Source organism: Syngnathoides biaculeatus, chromosome 9, assembly GCF_019802595.1.
Source record: "Syngnathoides biaculeatus isolate LvHL_M chromosome 9, ASM1980259v1, whole genome shotgun sequence".
Lineage (NCBI taxonomy): Eukaryota > Metazoa > Chordata > Actinopteri > Syngnathiformes > Syngnathidae > Syngnathoides > Syngnathoides biaculeatus.
Genome location: NC_084648.1, coordinates 3,959,845 through 3,980,279, shown reverse-complemented (window position 1 = coordinate 3,980,279; position 20,435 = coordinate 3,959,845). Strand labels below are relative to the sequence as shown.

Genomic DNA, 20,435 nt, shown 5'->3' with positions numbered 1-20,435 from the left:
AAATTACTTACTTTTGGGATATCTTAAGGCACGACCTGTACAATGAGGTTCAAAAGGTGATAGGACATAGTGAGCATTGCATATTGTATATCGTGACCCTTATTTTTCACACTACTTGTGGCTCCTCTCTTGACACTTGCACTTTTGCATGCTTGGGAAATGAGCTTGCTCTTCCAGTCATCAGACAGCAAGAGCTCAGCCTCTCCACACGTGCTGTGGCAATGGTATGCTGTAAGTTGTGTAATTTTGGAGAGGGATGAACTTAAAAAAAAAAAAAAAACTGTTGGACATGATCGGCTTTATTAACGTAGCGGACCATGATCAGCAGCTGACTCAACAGCTCAGTAGAAAAAGAACACTAATTAATATCATCTTTCTTGCAAAATCAATTTTTCACAAATGCAAATTTGCTAAGGTAAAATCCACTTTCTGTGTCGTGATGAAAGAACTGGTACGGTATTTAATGTCTACGTCTGCTGCTAAAAAGAAAAAAAGCTGTGAAAACATTAACATTTTGCCCCTATTAATAGTATCTTTATTTGTTATATTTAATTTTTTATTCATGACTCCTGGCATGTTTTTTTTTTGTTTCTCTTTATTAGTCCTGTTTATACATATATCTACCCATCCTGTTGCAGTTTCTACTGTAATACTGTTTGATATAATCTATCTATCTATCTATCTATCTATCTATCTATCTATCTATCTATCTATCTATCTATCTATCTATCTATCTATCTATCTATCTATCTATCTATCTATCTATCTCTATCTATCTATCTATCTATCTATCTATCTATCTAAAGTAAATGTGAAAGTTGGTTGAGGGTTAAAAATAGAAACGAGCTGTTGCTCCTGAGGACTCGCCGGAGTTTCCTTGGGAAAGTCGCACGAGACAGTGATTGGTTAGCTTGGAGCGAGTCATCCAATAGCGACTTAGTCCGCTAAACCACTGCCTCCAAGCAAATGTTCAGTAACGCCCTTCACGTTTCTCACATGGATGGCGTCGAGGTGATCACGCCACGCCCCAGCGGAGCAGACGCAAACCGATCCCTCGAACGGGAGGAACAGATTGTATAATAGCGCTAAGGGCCGCGTCTAACGACAACAACCAGTTGCTCCCTGCTTTCACATCGAAAGCTCCGCGATGTTGGGGAGGCAACAGTCGCAGTGGCCTCGAAGCGCGGTCGCGTCGGACAAGTAGTCGAAGTTATTCACCGGATGAAGTTTGGGAACTGTAGCGTTACATATTTTTGCCCTTGTCGTTGCAACTTTTTGGGAGGAATGCAAGTCGCCCGGGCTGTTAAAATGGGATTGTTTTTGCACAACGTTGCCTCTGTCACCCCCACGGCCTCCACAACTGACCGGGTAAGGTGTCCTAAGCGAGTTTTTCTTCTGATAGGGCTGCTAGCTAGCTAGCTTGCTAGCTGGTTGCTACTTACCTGGCGAACTAGGCACACTCAGTGCAAACATTCACGACTTTGTTAAACATTCAGCCATTTGCTGTCGCATTGAACACGTAGAAATACATAGTTGTTACGTACTGCCTACTTTTTGGACGTCTTGCGCTTACGACGAGAATGTGAGCCAGATAGTAGCGTCGCTAAAAACTAGCATTGCTAAAGTTAAGAAACCCTCGAGGAATCGGGGCCTTGCATTTGTGCGCTTTAGCCACATGATAGTTTCATACACTTCGCTCTTGAACGTCGTCGCCCCACTTGTAATTTATCAAGGCTTCTTTTTTTTATTAAAAGTCTGTTCAGTATTAGTTTAAGTTCATTGCGAATCCATCTCAAAAGACAATCCACATCGAAAGGAAAACTGTACTCTCCATTTGTTAATGCAAATATTCACACATTATGCAACATTGCAATTCAAATATTTAATGCATTCTCATCACCAGAAACCTCACCTTGAGAGACAGACTTAAAATACATTTTCATAATGGAGTGTATTAATGCAAGAGTGCAATAAAGCGGGTGAAAGAGCAAAGTACTACAAATTTTCACATGAGTTTCGGTTTCATTTGCTTGAATACTATTGGTAAACATTTCTCAAATCACAGTATGTTGAAAAACTTAAATTTTTTTGCTGGTGTCATTTAGTACTATAGCAATATTGCTTAGGACAGACCGATTAATGTGAGCTGTTTTTTTTTTTTTTTCTTATTTTGCAGCAGTGAAGCGTTTATATTTTTTGTAAGGAATATGAAAGTATGGCGAATTTCATGCACAGTCAACAATTTAAAAATGACTGATAAATGTTCTGGGTGCTGCCATATTGAGCAAACTTGAGCGGGTCACCTGGATAGAGACCTCACGTGTAAGTTAAGGCAGTTCATTTAATATATATAATGCCAATGCAAATGATTCAAACTTTGGTCCTGAAGGGATTAAGCCCCATCGTTTCAAATCAGCATGACCAATTAGGTATACAGATAGAGAGAGATCATCCTTTTGATGAGGAAGATGCTCTGCTGCTTGTTTTCAGGCGTGAAATAAGTTGAACTCAAACCAGCTGAAACAAAAATTGTTTGTAATATGTATTACATTAATACCTCACCCCACCCACAATGTGCCACGGGGGCTACCTTCAAAATAAAACCCTGGCATATGCTTTAGGTCACCCACAAAAGCTAATGAGTTCAAGTAGTATAGAAAATTTCTTGTACAGTAGGCTTTACACCAGGGATGCCCAGACTTTTTTTTTTACCACCAATGAAAATGTACACCTGGGCTGTGTCACTCACATCAGTGGATTCGTCCAACTACAGTGAGAAACACAATTTTCAATGTCCTTCCACACCAGCCACGGCTTCACAGCGCCATGTAACTGTACTCCTTTACCAGGGTTCGCACGCGGCCCTAAAAGTCCCTAAAAAACCCTAAATTTTTGAAGGTGCATTTAGGGGCTCCTGAAAGTCCTTAAAAATCCGTGAAAACCGGTCAAGCCCCTAAAAAGGCCTTAAATTTAAAAAAAAAAAAATCAAAGGGAGGACCTCTACCTCCAAAATTCTCTCTAAAAAAATAATCTTTTATTTAAAAAAAAAAAAAAAAGCGTCCGGCTGGCGTCCAAAACTGCCGGAAATTGTCAACGGAAGTCACCGTGTTGACAGCTCGTCGCCATCTTGTCGATATTCCATTGTTTGTTTCCTTGAGTAGGCATTTCACTTCGTCTTCGTTACGACGTAGCGGAGTTCTTTCATCGATCCAACTTGTATCATGGGGAAGTGCATTTTTCAATATGCTTGGGTTGAAAGCTAGGAGTTTGGGAGCTGGGTTCGTCGAGATCCAAAACATCGGCACATGTTTTACTGCCATCTGTGCAAGCAGTTACCAGGTTGAAAAGATGGGCGTCAAAGCGCTGGAGTCGCACCGGAAAAACAGGAGACACGCAGATTTGGCGAAGACTCTCTCATCTTCCGTTGGTATGAATCTGTTTCTAAAATATCAAGATAGTGAATCATCAACTTCAGGCAGTGGTACTAGCAGTGCATGCAAACCTACAGTTGTCCAGTCATCGACTTCAACCAGCCGGAAGTCAGGCTTTATGAACGTAGTTCAATACACGAAGACGGACTCGTTAAAGGCAGAGATCGTGTGGACTTTAAAAGTGATCTGCAGCCATTACAGTTACAAATCTTGTGAAAATAATTTGAAAGTGTTTGCAGTCATGTTCCCAGACAGTGACACTGCTAAAAACTACCACTGTGGGGAAAGGAAGACTTCGTACCTGGCTCCATTTGGCATCGCTGCCCACTTTTCATCTCTACTGCCTCAAAGGCAAAAAAGCTAGAATAGAGTCTGACATATCTACGCTTATTGATAAGGCTAACAGGCTGTGTGAGGAGGCAGAACAAAAGAGGAATCTGAGGTTTATCACCGAGGCCAATGCACTCAGAGGCAGAGCAAAGGACAAGAGAGCCACTTTGGCACCTCTGCAGCAAGAAATAGAGGAGGCACTGGGTAGGCTCAAGGAGCTAGAGTAGGGGTGCTGAGACAGACATCAATAGAAGACATTTGTAGTTGCAATTGTAGTTAGAATCTGTTTTTCTGTAGACTACGTGAAGACATTGACAATAGTCATATCAATGAGAAGTACCACAAGGGGCGACAGGTGATCACTGTCACAGGTACTGAGGTACTGGAACATTTGATGAACCAAGAACGGTTGATGGCACCATTGTGTGAGTCTTTTTTCCTTACTCTTGATTTCCCACGATGGCCCTAAATTTTTCGTGTCAGCCCCTAAGAATGCCCCTAAAAAGCCCTTAAATTTTTGGGTCAGACTGAGTATGAACCCTGTTTACAGAGCAGAGATTTTACTGTGCGGCCAATTGGGATTTTAGTTCGTTCACTTTTCTCATTCTCAGCTTGCTTTTCGATGGAATGTCGGTGTCGTATTTTCCATAAACAGTTTGAAAATGCCGCTACACATTTCATTACACTCGCAGATGCGGCAAACGCACTTCGACAATGACATTGTTAAAAAGTTGTCCACCTCCAATTCCGGGTGAAAGTGATGAAAGTCATTTTTGTCTTCTTTACTGCAGCATCCATACTCATATTTGATAAGATTTCTTAAACGAGGGCTTAAAATCGAGGCAACTCTCCGACCAGGTTGTTTTCCTGTACTGTCGTCGTTTGCACATGCGTGGTGAGCTAAAGGTCAGAAAAAACGTCTGTCTTTTTTTTATTTTTCGTGGCACACCGTCGCGATCGACCAAAACTGCTTCGACGCGTTGAGCACCCCAGCTTTACACAATCAGGATTTTTGGGACTATAACCAATCAGTTTAAACAAATGATAACCAGTCGAGTTAATGGTCTTCTATTAAATGGAAGTAAGTACATACAACAATTGACCCCTCCGTGGATATTGCGCAGTCCGCGTCACTGACCAATCAGAGGCCAGAGATCTGCATAAACCAAAGCCCGTTTTTGCTCCCGCCATTTTCTCAGACAACATTGCATGGTCCAGTATAGGTTTAGTTGGCGTTTTATCACGTATTTGGGTTATTTAACAAAAAATATGGTTAAGAGGTGTAGTCACGGACTTTGTAATAGTGACGACAGGTATCCTGAAAGACTAGTTGGTGGAGTTCAATTCGTACCCTTTCCAAAACCGAAGACCCAGTACGAAAAATGCCTTCGATGGATCAAACTTTGTGGAAGACCGCATCATCAACTAAATCCATCTAATATCAACCGGAACAGATATGTTTGCACGTAGGTATGCCCTATATTTGATTTTCAATACATTTCTCGTATAAATGAATTCGAAGTTCTTTGCTAGCATAAAACTGCTGCGCGTGAACGATTGACACACTTATTCTTTGTTGAGCGATATTTAGCGGTGATCGGACTGCACAAACGTATCGATTTCTTGCTGGCTCGCGGCCGAAAGTTAACCAGACTGTGTTTGCACGAAGATATGCCCTAAATTTGATTTTTAATACACGTCTCGTATAAATGAATGAGACGTTCTCCGCTAGCATAACATTGCTACGTGTGAATGATTGAATGAAATCAGAAGCATGGCGTCTCTCTCAGTTAAGAATGTATTGTATTTAGAATCTATAATATAACGTTGATTTGAATGAAATCAGAAGCATGGAGTCTGTCTCAGTTCAGAATGTATTGTATTGTATTTGCCATTTTTACTGTTTTTCTTACGTCAGCGCACGTGCCGTTAAGTGCCCTGTACGGTGGGGTCAATTCATGTACTGTATCTTCTTTTTGTGAGATTTTTCAGTTGTAAAGTATGCGCTCTGGCTCCTAAAAGGTTGGAATTCACTCCTCTGGTCTGATTATGTGTTCAACAGAATGGTAGCATGTTTACACACAACCACAAGTCCTAGCACTAGCGTGGTAGCCTACTTAACGTTTTGTTGATGGCTTGCGAGCCATATCGTATTATAAGTATGTAAACATACTTTAAGTAAGCCTTACACGAACGTCTTCCCCTATCCTGAGCCCCGCTGACCACCAACCCCAGCCCCCCTCTTCTGAAATACAGAACAAAGGTCTGCAAGGCAAGTCTGGTTTTACAGAGATTCTGTCCAATTATCGTCTTCTAAGAAACCCAAACTGAATGACAGTGCCCCATATAAACACTTAAATCGGAATAATTCGGCCGAAGCCGAAACAAATTTCATTTGGTTTCACGAGTAGAATATTTTTGCCAAACTAATAAGTCGTACATTTCCACCATGTGTATTGTCTTTCAGAGTTTTCATTCAGATGGTACACATGGTACGGAGCCACAAAAAGCTTTGTCTGCACATACTTCATCTGCGTTGTTACATCATTTACGCTCATCTTAAATATGTCTCTCCCGATGGAGTTCATATGCAATAGATGTTTTAATCTATCTTTTTATTTCAAGTTAAAATAAGCGGTTAAGAAAATGGATGGATGAAAGCAATCCCAACTAAATGATGTGCTGTTCACAATGAAATGCGCATGTCACACTGGTATTCCAATTCGTTATAGTGCACGTCGTGTATAGGCGGGATCAGAATGATTTCATTCGGATTGTAAAAAAAAATCTCCATTTAAATCCAGCGCTTAGTCATCTGAAGAAAAAAAAAAAATCAAATCGTATATTGATGTTCAGTGTTGTCAACTACTGGCTGAATAGTGTATACCACTGAGGTTTTGCTTCAACAAAACGGGTAATGGCCCTGTTTTTATTGTTGACTCACACACAGACACACACACCTCCGAGAGGCGCTACGATGGCGCAAACTCCTTACCTCGCAAGCTTGTTAGTTACCAAGCTAGTTCATTAGTGTTGGTTGCAAATACCACAAACACTTCACGCTTCCTTAATTGTCTCTGTTGTGAATCTGTGTGCTGCAAATGGAGCAAGGCAGCGGAGCATTGGACAAAGGCAACACTGTGAAGAGTATTTTGGCCCGCTGGCATTCCGTGAGTCCACGAGCCGCTAATGACACAGCCATCCAACTCTGTTGGCTCACTTTGTAATCTCCACACTGACTCGCCACGACGGCAACAATTTATAGAGACCTGCAAAACTATTGCATTAATTTTACCGAACGATAAGTCAGTGATTATCGTGACAGACCTGTTGTATACTTAATTATTGTCACGTGTTTATCTAGTTTATTACTTTTTAGATAAAGCCAGTGACAGACAATTCTACCAAACTAAAACGTTTCCTTGTTAGTTGGCAAGAATTCTTTCTTGCACTGGTATTCTATGACACTAGGGAAATAATTCCCAACCTTTTATTGAACCAAGGCACATATCTTACATTTGAAAAATCGTACGGCGTACCAATGGAGAAAAATGTCACAAAAATGGATACGAGTCAAATGTACACTTTCTGCCATCTAATAATCGAGGTGCATTTATTTGTTCTGTCTTTATATGCCACTGCCATAGATATATGAACAAATATATAATATCTGTTGTAAATGAAGAATATTTTGACCAATTAAGGGAAAGCTGATAATTTCCCAACAGCACACCAGAAGAGCACTCACAGCACTCTAATGTGCCATGACACCCTAGTTGAGAATCACTGCACTAGGACATTTAGGGGTGCCCTTGTCTCCTCATTCTCAACAGCCTAGAATTTTCAAGCGTCAAACTTTTAATAGTGCAACGTTGATATCTGGGTGTCAAATATGCCTTTCATATAATAATAGTAGCTGTTTTCATTTTGCCTGTTTGGAAGCAAGTCTCTAATCCAGTCTATCCAGATTATTTGCACCCGTTGCGTGCCATGAGACATTCAATTTGTTTATAGAAGTCGGGTTTTAATCAAGATGCTGTTCTTAGTTTGACACACCCAAAGAAATCCCGCAATCAACAATAGAATAAATTAAAACATCGAAAGTCGATCATAATCTGTTATGTGAAGCATTGTCTTCTAATTTTACATTGATCATCCATCTATCCATTTTCTGAGCCACCTTTCCTCCCAAGGGTCACAGGAGTACTGGAGCCTATCCCAGCTATCTTCTGACTGGAACATGTAAATATTCGTTCAAGAGTCCAAGCATTATAGCCATTATAAACTTTTAATTAAAAATCCCAAGTCCAATGAAGTTCTTGCATTGTGTAAAACATAAATTAAAAACAGAAAACAATAATTTCCAAATCCTTTTCAAACTATATTCAGTTGACTGCACTACAAAAAAGGTTGTCTATCGTTAAAACTGATGAACTTTGAATTTGCCTGCAACACATTAAAAAAAACTGGGACAGGGGCATATTTGCCATTTGTGACCTGAGAGCAGTAATTGTTAAAAGCCTTTGTAAGTGGAACTGTAACTCAGGCACGGAGGGTCCCAGAGTGTTAGTGTTTTTCTGTCATGTAGTGCAGTAGCAGCTCGTGGTGAGATGGCCAACTTATTTCCACTAATCAGCGGCAGGCTGAGCGCAAGTAGCTGTCTGCGTCTACCTCGGCCAGGCTAGAAAAAAGTCAGGCTTCCAAACACCGATCTTTAACTTTTTTTTGCTGAGTCACACTTGGTCGATAAGAAGCAGTCTGGATATACTCCATCCTTGCCGAGAAGTGTTGACGAGCTGCAGCGTCAGACCAGAAGTCAGCTGCTGCCACAAGCTCAGCGGGAATATCTGCTGCCGCCCAGCCTGCAAGGATCCACTGCTGGCCGACTCGGTCCCACTAAGGAGCGTAGAGCTTAGCCCAAGCTGGCATGTGCATCTTCTTTGGCCGGGTTTGAGGGGTGTGAGACTTTCCAACACCAAGCTTTATGTATTCCCTCTAAGCAGCACTTGATGACCAAGGAGCAGGCAAGACAACCTCTGTGCTCGCCATTGGCAAGGTCGACTCCTGGCAGACTTGGTCCCTCTCAGGAGTGGAGGTCCGATTCCAAGCAGGCGTGGGCGTTTTCTTGAGGTGGGCCAGAGGAGACGAGCCCTGGTGTGAGTCCTGCCGGTGGTGACTCTTTGATGTTCCAATGTTGGAGAGAAATGAAGATTCCAAATAAGACATTAAAAGCTTGGAATACTGTACCAGCATTTTTTTTTTTGGGATCAAGTAGGTGCCATTAAGAGCAAAATCGACCTCATTTTCGTGAGCTACACTGAACTATTCAGCATGATGGACACACAAACTGAATGGGCCACAGGAACATTTTGCTACTCGGAGTTCAAAGTTCTTTGGGTGGTTGGTCCGGGCCCAGACACAGTCCACCAGTTAGTGACCTCCTTTTTGTTCTCAAATTTGAGTACCTTAGAGCTTGACATGCTAGTCTATTGTTTAACTAAGAATTTTCACATCCTATGACTTGAGCAAAGTACTGAGAAGAACATGGAATTATTGTTTCTGTGGTAAAAAAAGATACAATCTTGGAATGAACATATGCTCACTCTTCACTTAGTGCCATTGCGTCATCAGTGTACGTCTGTGTCTCGCTTTTGTTCGACTCTGAGATGTTGAGTCGCATTTTTAAACTACAAGTTTGCATCTTAGACCAGCAAAAATCCCAGTGACACTTTATTCAGTATACACTAGACTTTAGCTGAGTGGCATTTGTATTGTTCATCCTTTTAATTGACATCACTTTCTTCAGCCCACTGTGTACCCAACAGGGAATGTTTTTGAACAAAAGGACTGTTTTTGTGTTTTAATGGAGGAGAAGCTGAAACGCGCCACACTAAACTGCTTCGTGTATCAACTGGCAAAAAAGACCCAGGTGGCCATGTTTAGAGTATAAGCTGGGAAAAGCCAGTAGATCAATGAAAACATCTTGAGTTATTTGAGAAGTCATGTCGGGAAACAGCGTGGGTTACCCTGTGAATTCAATATCTCTGCCCAACAGCATTTTGAAATATTTGAAATAAATAGGTTTGGTAAGAAATCATGGTTATTACAGATGTGTGAGGCTACGGCCACTTGTATGTCAGCAGGTGAATATGTGCTGATCAAGTGGATTGTGTGGACTGGTCTCAGTACTGTTGCTTGGAAATTTCCGCAGAGATGCTTGTGTGTGTATGTGTACGTAGATGTATGAGGCAAGAAAAGGGAAGCACACAGTAAGTTTGAGGACTCTTTTTGTGTGTGAGTGTGGCCGATGAGGTTGAGAAATTGGTCTGGGATTTTGGACCCTGCATTATCATGTCTTTCAGGTCAGGACCTGTGGTGGTAATCTAGAGTGAGGTGAAAAAATATTTAGCTTTCTATGGCTCTTTGACTGGCTAATCATTAAGCAAATTCAAAAGAAAATATCTTGTTGGACAACTCCATACCATTTGCACATGTGAGTTTGATTAGTGTTTTCTCATCTTTCAATGCTGTCATCATTGATTAGGTATCAGGTAGGTGACCGCTATTCAGGCAGTGCCCTGCTTTTGAAGTCAAATATCAATACATGCGATATATCCTTAAGAATTCATTTTAATCAAATGTTGCCCTTTCATCCATTTTTTTTTTTTAAAACAAGTTTGATTTTTACGTACTATAACTATGACGAACATGGTGTATTGAAGTGTGATGCAGCCAACTGGGGGTGTAAAGATTGAAGAGCACAGGACTGAGAGACACAAAAGTTGCCTAAATTAAGTCAATACAATGCCTCTTGTAATGGCAATAGCTTAAGTTTATAGGTTTTTAGTCACCAGTAAATGATCATTGATCACAATAACAGTCTCTTTTTAATATAAGTGTAGTAAGTTACCATAGTTATTGAATTTGTTGCTTCCACTTACAGTGAACGAAAATTGCACAAATGAAGTAATCATCTTTATGTATCAATAGAGTTTGGGTCTTCAGAGATCTATTTCTAATTATTAGCAGGCAATGTCAGAACTACATGCCTCGTGATGTTTTAAACTTTCAGGTTGAATTGTAATTCAATCCACTCCCCTTATTGTAACTATCTTGCAGAGCCTGTTGGTCTGTGAAGGTGTAAACAACCAGAGCTACATGTGTGAATCGGGTCACTGCTGTGGAGAATCTCAGTGTTGCAGTTACTACTATGAGGTTTGGTGTAAGTGTCTGGCTATTTATAGCCTGCAGTCACAACACAAATGTCCAGGATTTGATTACATGTTTTGCTGTTCTTGCAAGGCAAGTACACTGGCTCGACTCAAGTAATCGTCAAAATCCATCTTTCTTGTTGTCATATTGACATAATGCAATAAAAGTGAGTAAAGCGTTATTTTTTTTCCTTGTCTTGGTCTCAGAGAGAAAATTTTAAAGAAAAGTTCAAAATTTGAGTTTCCATCTTTTTAGTACTAGAGTGGCAGCAAGGCTTATGGATTGTTCTATTACAAAGATTCTTTGTTCGATTTAATGGTAAACCTTCACGATTTTGTACACGTTTAATCAGTGCAGAGGAGTGCATCAGTCACATTTGAAAAATGTATGGGTATAGTCAGTCATGCCCGCAGATATAAAGTTGCGGGTGTGATTAGGGATTGAATCTCAAGACTTTAAAATAATTTACTGGCTATGTATAAAATGATATTTGGGAGTTATCAGAACAAATAAGTTCATAATTTGTACATCACTTATAATAAACACTTATATATTAAAAAAGTCATACATGATACTGCTAGTCCAATGATACTGATGTGATGTTGATGACTCAGAGGATTTTTCATATTAACAAATATAACTGCAAATTAAAATTTAAAAATAACAAATTATTGCTAAATCAGGAAAAAAAAACAACTTCAAGATAGCGCGGTACACCGGCGGAAAATGACCGTGTTTCGATACGTGGACAGACTAGTCTAACGTTAGAACTTAGATGAAGTCAAAGTAAATCACAATCTCATACTTATAATAGTTAGATACTGAAATATTACCTGTGTTATATCCCAGAAATGTTTTCAGCGTAACTGAATTTCTTTTGACATATGTTTCATGATGTTGATGGCTCTCGACGTAAATGCGCTCGCAGTATGTGAAGAAGCTCTGATGTGCTTTTGGCCTAACTTGCGAACATGCTCAATACGGTTAACTTGAATTTCCTGTTACTGGGTGAATACTGATTGTTTAGGATCAGGCTGGTTTTGTTACACCTAAATTAATGTCAAGACTACACAAAATAAGTGACGTCTTTCAATATCTATGTATTTCTACTCGTAACAAATTTTACTCTTTTTTTTTTTTTTCTCCCACTCCGTGCTCAACTGTGCAGATTTGCGAGTGCGATAGCGCGTAGGCGCATACGTGCCAGTAAAATCACAGTGACTGGTATATTCTTTGGTGGGCGGGTTAACAAGGACAAAAATCTCCACTTTTCTACACCCCCCCCAAAAAAAAAAAAAAATCACTACCTGTCTTTGGTTAAACCCGATCCATTATGGGGCTTTGATCAACCTCCATTTTGTTCATATTTGGAGACATACTTCTAAAATGAAATTGTGGAAATAGATTTATAGTCCATCATTTCAGCCTATTTCAGAGTAAAACAAGTCTCAAATCTTTACATTCATGACAGCATTTGAAGCACTTTTGTGCCGTTCAAGAGGCATTATGCCTTTTAACATTATGCTGTATAATTCAACAATGACATCATTGATTTTATCATCTAACCTGAAGAGCGCACATGGCACAGTAATGTATCACGGCACAATGGTTGGGCATCACTGTACTAAAGATGACTTTTGAGGATACTCAGTCTCCATTATCCAACTGTATATGTAATGTAATAAAGCAACACATTATTTAAATAGACACATTGCAGGTGAACAAATCGGTGATTGGTTCTCGTTTTTTGTTATGTTTTTTTTTTAATTCGCTGATCAGCGATCGCCCCCAAAAATCCTGATCATGTAAAGCCTAGTTATCGAGCATACTGTTCTTGAAAATGATAAATGTATGTGGATTGTCCCCTACTGTAGGGTTTTGGTTGGTTTGGGCGATCATCTTCATTTTGAGCTGCTGCTGTGTGTGTCACCATCGCCGTACCAAACACCGACTGCAACAACAGCAGCGACAGCACGAGATCAACCTCATTGCTTATCGTGAAGCACACAACTATCCCTCAGTGCCCTTCTACTTCAGTAAGACTTGTTAAATACATTAATGCACTCGTTGATGAGGATTTTGTTGACTAATTGTATAATTATCATTACTGTACCACTTATTATTACCAGGTTAGTGGGCGTGCTGGCACCTATCTCAGCTTAATCTGGGTGTGAGGTGGTGCGCACCCTGAACTTGTTGTCAAAAAAAAAGCACATTCACACCTACGGGCAATTTAGAGTCTTCAGTTAACCTACCATGCATGTTTATGGAATGTGGGAGTAAACTGTAGAACTGGGAAAAAAAAAAAAACCCTGTTGCTACCATATTATGGGAAAAAAGAAACTTATTGCTCTATCTGTGCTGCACACAAAGCAATGGGTTCTCTGTTTTTTTCTGGTCAGACAAATTTGTCGACCAGTCTGACATTTCATGATTTCCTCATATATTTGTTTTAGCAATTCAAACCTGTCAAGTGTGATTAGGTTTCTTAAGTCTTATCAACATTTGTTTCTCCAGCTCTCGTACTGAATCTCTTCCACTTGTCTTTCTCCCCAGGGTTTCTTCCAAGCTACCTCCTTCCAGATTACGAAGAAGTAGTGAACCGGCCGCCTACTCCCCCGCCACCCTATAGTGCCTTACACACAACACCATCCTCAGCAGTTTCACAGCCTCACCCTGAGCAGCAGGATGGACAATGTCCAGCAGTACAACCAACCCCAGCGCCCCCTGAGTTGGACCTTCTGTGCAACAGACCTAGTCTAGGGCAGCCACAACCACCTGCTTTAGATTTAACGCCAAAGGCTGACAGCAAGCCTGTACAGACAACAGAGGACTCAGGCATGATACTATTGTCAGAGGAGATTGGTGGGGAGAGACTCGATCTTGAGGAAAAAGGAAGCGACTGCAAGGATCCTCTGTTGAAGGACTTATCAGATGACAAAGATAGACTCCCTAATGGTAGAAGACGAAGATTTACAGGCGATTCTGGGATCGAAGTCTGCGTGTGTGGCTCACGTGGGAGCAATGGTTGTAGTGGAACAGGTGGGCTGGAAGGTAAGGAGTTGCGGGAGCTGGAGAGCCTGCTGGGCCGTGAAGGAAATGATGAGGAGGAGGCTGGAGACTTCTGTGACAGTTGTGTTCACCGGTCTTCCTTCAGTGTGGAAGAGGAGCAGTTGGGTGGTGAGTCAGAGAGGCGAGCGGCATCAGGTTCCTCCCAACCACCGCAGCTCGCAAGCAGTGCCTCACTGCACCCTCCAGTGTCCCTCCTTCTCCAAACCATCAATGAGCAGGAGAGTCCCCACCTCAGCACCAACACTGAGCCACAGGGTTGAAACAGACACCATGGAACATGGAAGCTTTTTGGGGGGTAGAGGTCGGGGTGGGGGGTTGTGACACGAAGAGTTTTCAGCCCCAAGATGTGGAAAGTGAGTATAGGTGCGAATCAGTTGTGAGATCCAGAAGAAACATTTTCAAAGTGATTAATAGAGCTGTTCTACACACTGGAACATGGAATGGCCTTGACTGACTTCTGCTTACACAGAAGATAGCTGGTGAATACGATGTACGTCACACATTTGGGTCACCTTGCATCTTCCTCCCCACGTGATACACAGCAAAAACTGGATCACTGTAACATCAGGAACAGTAACAAGAAGGTGGCTGATTTATTCACCAGGTGTGTCCAACCTGTTGCCTGCGTCTGGAGGCAAGAAATTAGCATAAGACAAGCCCTTTTTACGTATTTTGTGTTTGAGCAAGCAAGCAAATACTGTAGAAACATCTGGCCAGGGCCTGAATATGCTTTTTTTTTTTTCTTTTTCCCCCCAGCATATTTGTAAGAAAATGCTTCTTTTTTTTTTTTGTTCATTCTGAACCACTAGCTATAAGTGCATTAACAAGTCGTCATGTGAGCAGTTCCTACTTTGCACAAATTGTATTTATCATATAGAAATGAAGCTTTTGACTCAGCCTGGCATTTCTGTTTTTGCATAATTACATCATTACAGCAAAAATGTTAATTTCTTAGGGATACAAAAACAATGGATGGTTGATGTTGTTGATTTCATATGTTGCCTTTTTATTAACTTCATGAATGTTAGTGCAATGTGCCTACCCAGAGTGCTGATATGAGGAACATTAGAGCCTCTGAGTTACCTGAGCAGATTATCGCCTTCACCAGCAGCACGGTATAAAAGCAATCATCTCAGTTTCTGTATTTGAAATTATGACCCTACCAGGCTAAGGAAAAATTTACTGTTTAATATTTGTGTGACAACAAACAAATATACATTTGATAATTTGCACAAGACAAGACTCAAGCATTTGTCCATCTAAAGTGTTTGTGGCATCTACAGTGAGGTCCATATATATGGGGACATCAATACAATTATCTTGTTGACTCTAAACACAACTACAATGGATTTTAAATGACACAAACTGTGCTTCTACCGAAGACTTTTAACTTTGAGGGTATTTTTATCAAAATAAGCGTGAACGGTGTATGAATTTATATACATAGAAACCCTTTCCAAAATATTTGAGTATCATGGCAAAGTTCCATAATTCCATTAAAAAAATAAATAAATAAAAATACTTCAGGGCCCACAATTCAAACAATTTCAAGTATTTTATATTACATGATTTGTATGTGCAGCACTGTGAGCAACTGGTCAGAGCGTTGGCCTCACAGTTCTAAAGACCGGGGTACAAATTCCGGCGCTGCCTGTGTGGAGTTTGCATTCTTCCTGTGCCTGTGTGGGTTTTCTCCGGGTACTCTGGTTTCCTCCCACATCCCAAAAACATGCATTCATTGGAGACTCTAAATTGCCCCTAGGTGTGATTGTGAGTGCGGCTGTTTTCTGTCTATGTGCCCTGTGATTGGTTGGCAAGCAGTTCAGAGTGTACCCTGCCTGATGACACCAGGGACAGGCTCCAGCACTCCAGTGACCCTTGTGAAGACAAGCTGCTCAGAAAATGGATGGATAAAATGTGTGTAATACCAGCTCATAAAATCAACAAAATGAGGAATTCATAAAATTAGAATACTGTCAAGTCTGCTTAAATTTTGCAAGCCATAAAGGTTTTAAACTGAGTGCCAGACTAATCCTCTATTAAACTCAAACTCACTGGGACAGATTTCCCCAGATGTTAAATTGCTTCATTTTGGTTCAATTGTCTCAGTTGGGTTCTGTATGGGGAAGACGACAAAGTGGACAACTGCATTTGCCACAAAAGTTCATCGCTAAGGAAGCTGGCTGTACAGAGTGCTATGGAAAGTTTAGTGGAAGGACAAAATATGGCAGAAGAGAGTAGAAGGAGCAGCAAAAGAGATGACTGTGGGCATCAGCAGATGATCAAACAAAGAAGATTCAAGAATCTAGCAGAGAGAGTAAAATGAGACCAGTTATAGCTTCAACAACAACCACCACATTCAAATGCATTTTTTAGGAGATGGGCTATAACTTTTGGGCTCCTCGGGTGAAGCTGCTTCTGAGCCTGAGCCAAGGTCAGAAGTGTCTCAACTGGGCTAAGGAGAGGGTCTGAACCGTTAAGCAAGGATCCAAAATTCTATAGTACAAAGTGTTCTTTTCTTTTGGGCATCAGCCTCCAAGGATTTGGATGAAGACTGCAAATGAACAGAACCAAACTGCTTGAGGTCCAGTGTGAAATATCCATAGTGAGTCATGATTTAAGGTGCAATGTCCAGTGAAGGTGCTGGTCAACTCTGCTTTCTTAAATCTAAGGTCGGTGCAATGGTCTACTCTCATGATTTAGAGATTTAATCATTCCTTCTGTTGAAAATCTTGATGGAGATGCAGATTTCAACTTCCAGCAGGACCTAGCCCCTCCCCATACTGCCAGAAACACCAAGACCCGGTTTGATGTCCATACTACCATAATGCTTGACTGGCCAGCCAACTTGCCTGATCTGAACCCCAATGAGAATCAAATGGAGTATTATCAAGAAGAAAATGTGTGGCATCAGACCCAAAAACAAAGAACTGATAGCATGCATCAAGAAAAGCTGGGCTTCCGTAACTTCCAGGGATTGCCACAGGCTGAACGCCACGGTTCATCAAGGCAGTGATGAAAGCAAAGTGATTCCCAACTAAGTTTTGAAAGTACCATATATTGACTGATTTAATGTGATTTCATGGGTTTTTATGAGCTGGAAGCTCACATTATGTATAAATACTGAAGTTGTGGGCCCTGAATCTTGGCAAAATGTTAGCTTTTTTTCAGTGGAATTGTAAAAATAGTTTCCCACGGTATTCAAATTGTGTTATATGTCTCCTACTTTTTAAGGGGCTAAATGTAAGGGTACAAATGAACAACAAATCAAATCCTCAATTTGAAATGGTTGTAAATCCTTGGCAGTCAGTTACAACCTGAAGTCTGCTAATGCACAGACATCGCAGGATGATGCTGGATTTTATCCACGGTGGTGCACTATGAAAGTTTAACTTTTTCAATGGACTTACAGGCTGATAGGCCTGTACTAAACCTCCTTATGCTTGAGGCTTTTTCCCTTCACTAGTGTCTTCAGCAAGTGAAATGCATACTTCATGGGATTCAAGTCAGGTGATTTACTTAAAAATAATGATCGCAGTATACTTCAGGGTCTGTGTGCAGCTGCACCCAGAATTTATCCATCGACGGATGTTTTTGCTGTCATGCTCTCCATTTTGGTTGGTTTTGTTTCCTGTGTTCCATGTCTTGTGTGCTCATTTTGTTTTTTGCGTCCACCTGTTCACGTTTACCCTCCTCCCTTGTTGACGTATCAGCTCCCCCCAGCCACTCATGTCTTGTCCAAGTGTTTCTTGTCCCGTCGATCTTGATGTATTTGACTCCCTGGTTTCTTTCGGTCCTTGTCAGTCCGTTTGCGTATTGCTTTGTTAAAGTCATGTCCGTCCGTACTCATGCCAAGATTTTGTCACGTCTTCTTTTGTTTAGGTTTATTTTAGAAATACTTCACTTACAGGTTTTTTTTGTTGTTGTTGCTTTTAGTTGTCTTTTCTTGACATATTTTTTGAGATTCCTGCCTTGCGTCCTTGCACTTGGGTCCTCTCCGACTTGCCTTGCTTTCCTTGCCCCCCACTAAGTTTGACTGTACAGATCTGTTGAAATCTCATATGCTTTAATTCAGTTTCTAGCTGCGTCCTCCGTTGCAAGGTTGAGGCAATAAATACACCGTAGTAACCAATATTAAAGCTATAATTTTACAGTTCTAGAATGATTCTTGTGCAATTTGTATGGATTTTTAAAAAATCATATTTCATAAATATACTGCGGTCCTGTGGTAATGTTGACATTTTAAAAACATGGAAATTAAGACAAATGTTTTGGGAAGTGAATTTCTATAGGTTGGCAGCTCTGTAAATACAAGCTGTTGTAGTTCCTAAACATTTCACCTGATTTGGATGTAAATATCCTCACGTTAAAGCTGAAAAGCTGCAGTTAAAGCAGATATTTCATTTCAAATCCATTGTGGTGGTGTCTGTCCATCTTAGTTAGCCATTTAAAAATTCTTGTGTTACAGTGATCATCAATGTCACCCATGTTTTGTAACAATGTAACAACTGAATGGGAAGGCTTGATTAACTGGACAAGTCTTCACTTAAAAAAAAAAAAAATACTTGTGTATAAATAGCAAACCAGTTGGATATGACTGAATCTCAGTTCACATTTTATAGACCAGACGAAACGTTCCTAGCACGGGAATGTGAACAGTGCAATTTACAAATAATGACAATGTTGCACTACAAAACCAAAATGGCCACATGGAAAAGATTAATTAATTGATCTCTAACCTGCTGTTAGAATGTTGTACAGCTGCACTGTAAATATAAATATTCCCGCAGTTTTAACAGCTTGATGAAGATTGTACCTGGAAAAAGGACACTGATTATACTTTGAAGATATATTTTTACAGCCCTATTCAGTTGTATAATTCCAAATTTTATAGACCAGATTTCCAAAGCACAAAGTTTTCATCAGGCAATACAAACGTTGAAATTATTTAAAAAAAAAAAGTGCCCATGGTAAACTTTTAAGCACAATTTTATTTACATTTTGTCTGGTTTGAATCAAAATAGTAGTCCTGTGTGGTATAAAATCAGGACTTGTGGTACGTCAGCACAGATGAGCTATTTTTCATTCGTGCTGAACCATCGTGAGTGAATTTAAATTTAAAATGATAACATTGGTAAACCAGTCTATTTTCAAATTTACTTTGTGACAAAATAAAACAAGTAGCTTTATTTAGCCTTCATGTCCTTCAGTTTCAAATTGAGACTGACGCTGAAGTTGAGTGAAGGCTACATGATGATTAAACATATTTGTTCAAGCCAATCAGGTTATATCATGCCAAAGACTTTCATAATTGTGCGAATGAACATATTATTTGAATGTCGCTGTCAACAACCAAGATTGATGTACTTCATTATAAACATTTCGGTTTTAATAAAAATGTTATGTTTAACTTTCATGTATTACCCTTGTTTTGTACATTATCGAGGCAACTGTATTTGGAACAAAACCAGTGGCATCTTGGTAAGAGGAATGAGGAAGTGACTGTCTATTGGTGGGGTCTCACTTTATTACGTTTGAGTTTGAGGGAATTTTGTGGATGAAGGGAGGCTCTGTTAACATAGTATTTACTCTTAAAAAAAAAAAAAAAAAAAAAAAGCATATTGTTCCTGAGCAGTTCATTGAGGCAAATAATAGGTGCAAAAGCATGTTTAGGTATTTTGCTGTCAACAAGATTATGCTCAGTACATTCATTTAAACCTCTGGGGCAGGGGGAATGGAAGACCAAAATGAGCAGTTTGTGCCAACAAATCTTCACTTTGTTGCAAATTAAACATATTGTTAATTTTTCTGGAAACCTCTAGTGTGACTAGAAGAGCACTGGCCTCAAATTACTACATACCTGAGAATGATCTGCTTTTTTTTTTTTTTTTTTTTTTTTTTACCTGCAGTAATATAATCGTAATTTGTGATTTACAAAATGACTTAGTTATAATGTGTGTGTGTGTATATATATATATATATATATATATCCAGCCATTCTCTTGAGTCGCTTATCCTCATAAGGGTCGAAGTACTGCAGCCTGTCCCAGCTATCATCGGGCAGGAGACTCGATACATCCTGAACAGCCAATTGCAGGGCACACAGAAACAGACAACAGTTTCACTCACAATCATTCCTAGGGACAATTTAGAGTTAATGGGTTTTTAGGACATGGGAGAAAACCCCCACAGGCACAGGAAGAACATGCAAACTCCACACAGGCGGGTCCGGGAATTGAACCAACACTTCCGCAAACCTAGTGGGCATAAGCAGCTTTGAAATGGATGGATATATATGTACTTTATTTATATAAATTTTGTATGTTATAGTTCTAAAATTATGGAGGCAAATTCTTCTGTTCACGATGACTATTCTTGGTGCATGTTTGT

At 40.2% G+C, this 20,435-nt stretch overlaps 1 protein-coding gene across 1 annotated transcript; it reads left to right on the top strand.

Annotated features, from left to right (window-relative positions):
• Nucleotides 1-961: 961 nt before the first annotated feature.
• Nucleotides 962-19,459, top strand: wbp1lb (WW domain binding protein 1-like b). Its single transcript, XM_061830230.1, has 4 exons — nucleotides 962-1,368; nucleotides 10,881-10,983; nucleotides 12,848-13,009; nucleotides 13,530-19,459. The coding sequence occupies exons 1-4, from the start codon at nucleotides 1,222-1,224 to the stop codon at nucleotides 14,303-14,305; spliced, it is 1,188 nt and encodes a 395-aa protein (XP_061686214.1). The 5' UTR covers nucleotides 962-1,221; the 3' UTR covers nucleotides 14,306-19,459.
• Nucleotides 19,460-20,435: the final 976 nt, after the last annotated feature.

What these genes read in the sequence shown, in the direction of transcription:
- wbp1lb (XM_061830230.1), top strand. Translation starts at nt 1,222, where the DNA reads ATGAAGTTTGGGAACTGTAGCGTTACATATTTTTGCCCTTGTCGTTGC. An exon ending in CGGCCTCCACAACTGACCGG is followed by an intron (nt 1,369 to 10,880) that starts GTAAGGTGTCCT and finishes ACTATCTTGCAG; the next exon opens with AGCCTGTTGGTCTGTGAAGG. An exon ending in TTACTACTATGAGGTTTGGT is followed by an intron (nt 10,984 to 12,847) that starts GTAAGTGTCTGG and finishes CCCCTACTGTAG; the next exon opens with GGTTTTGGTTGGTTTGGGCG.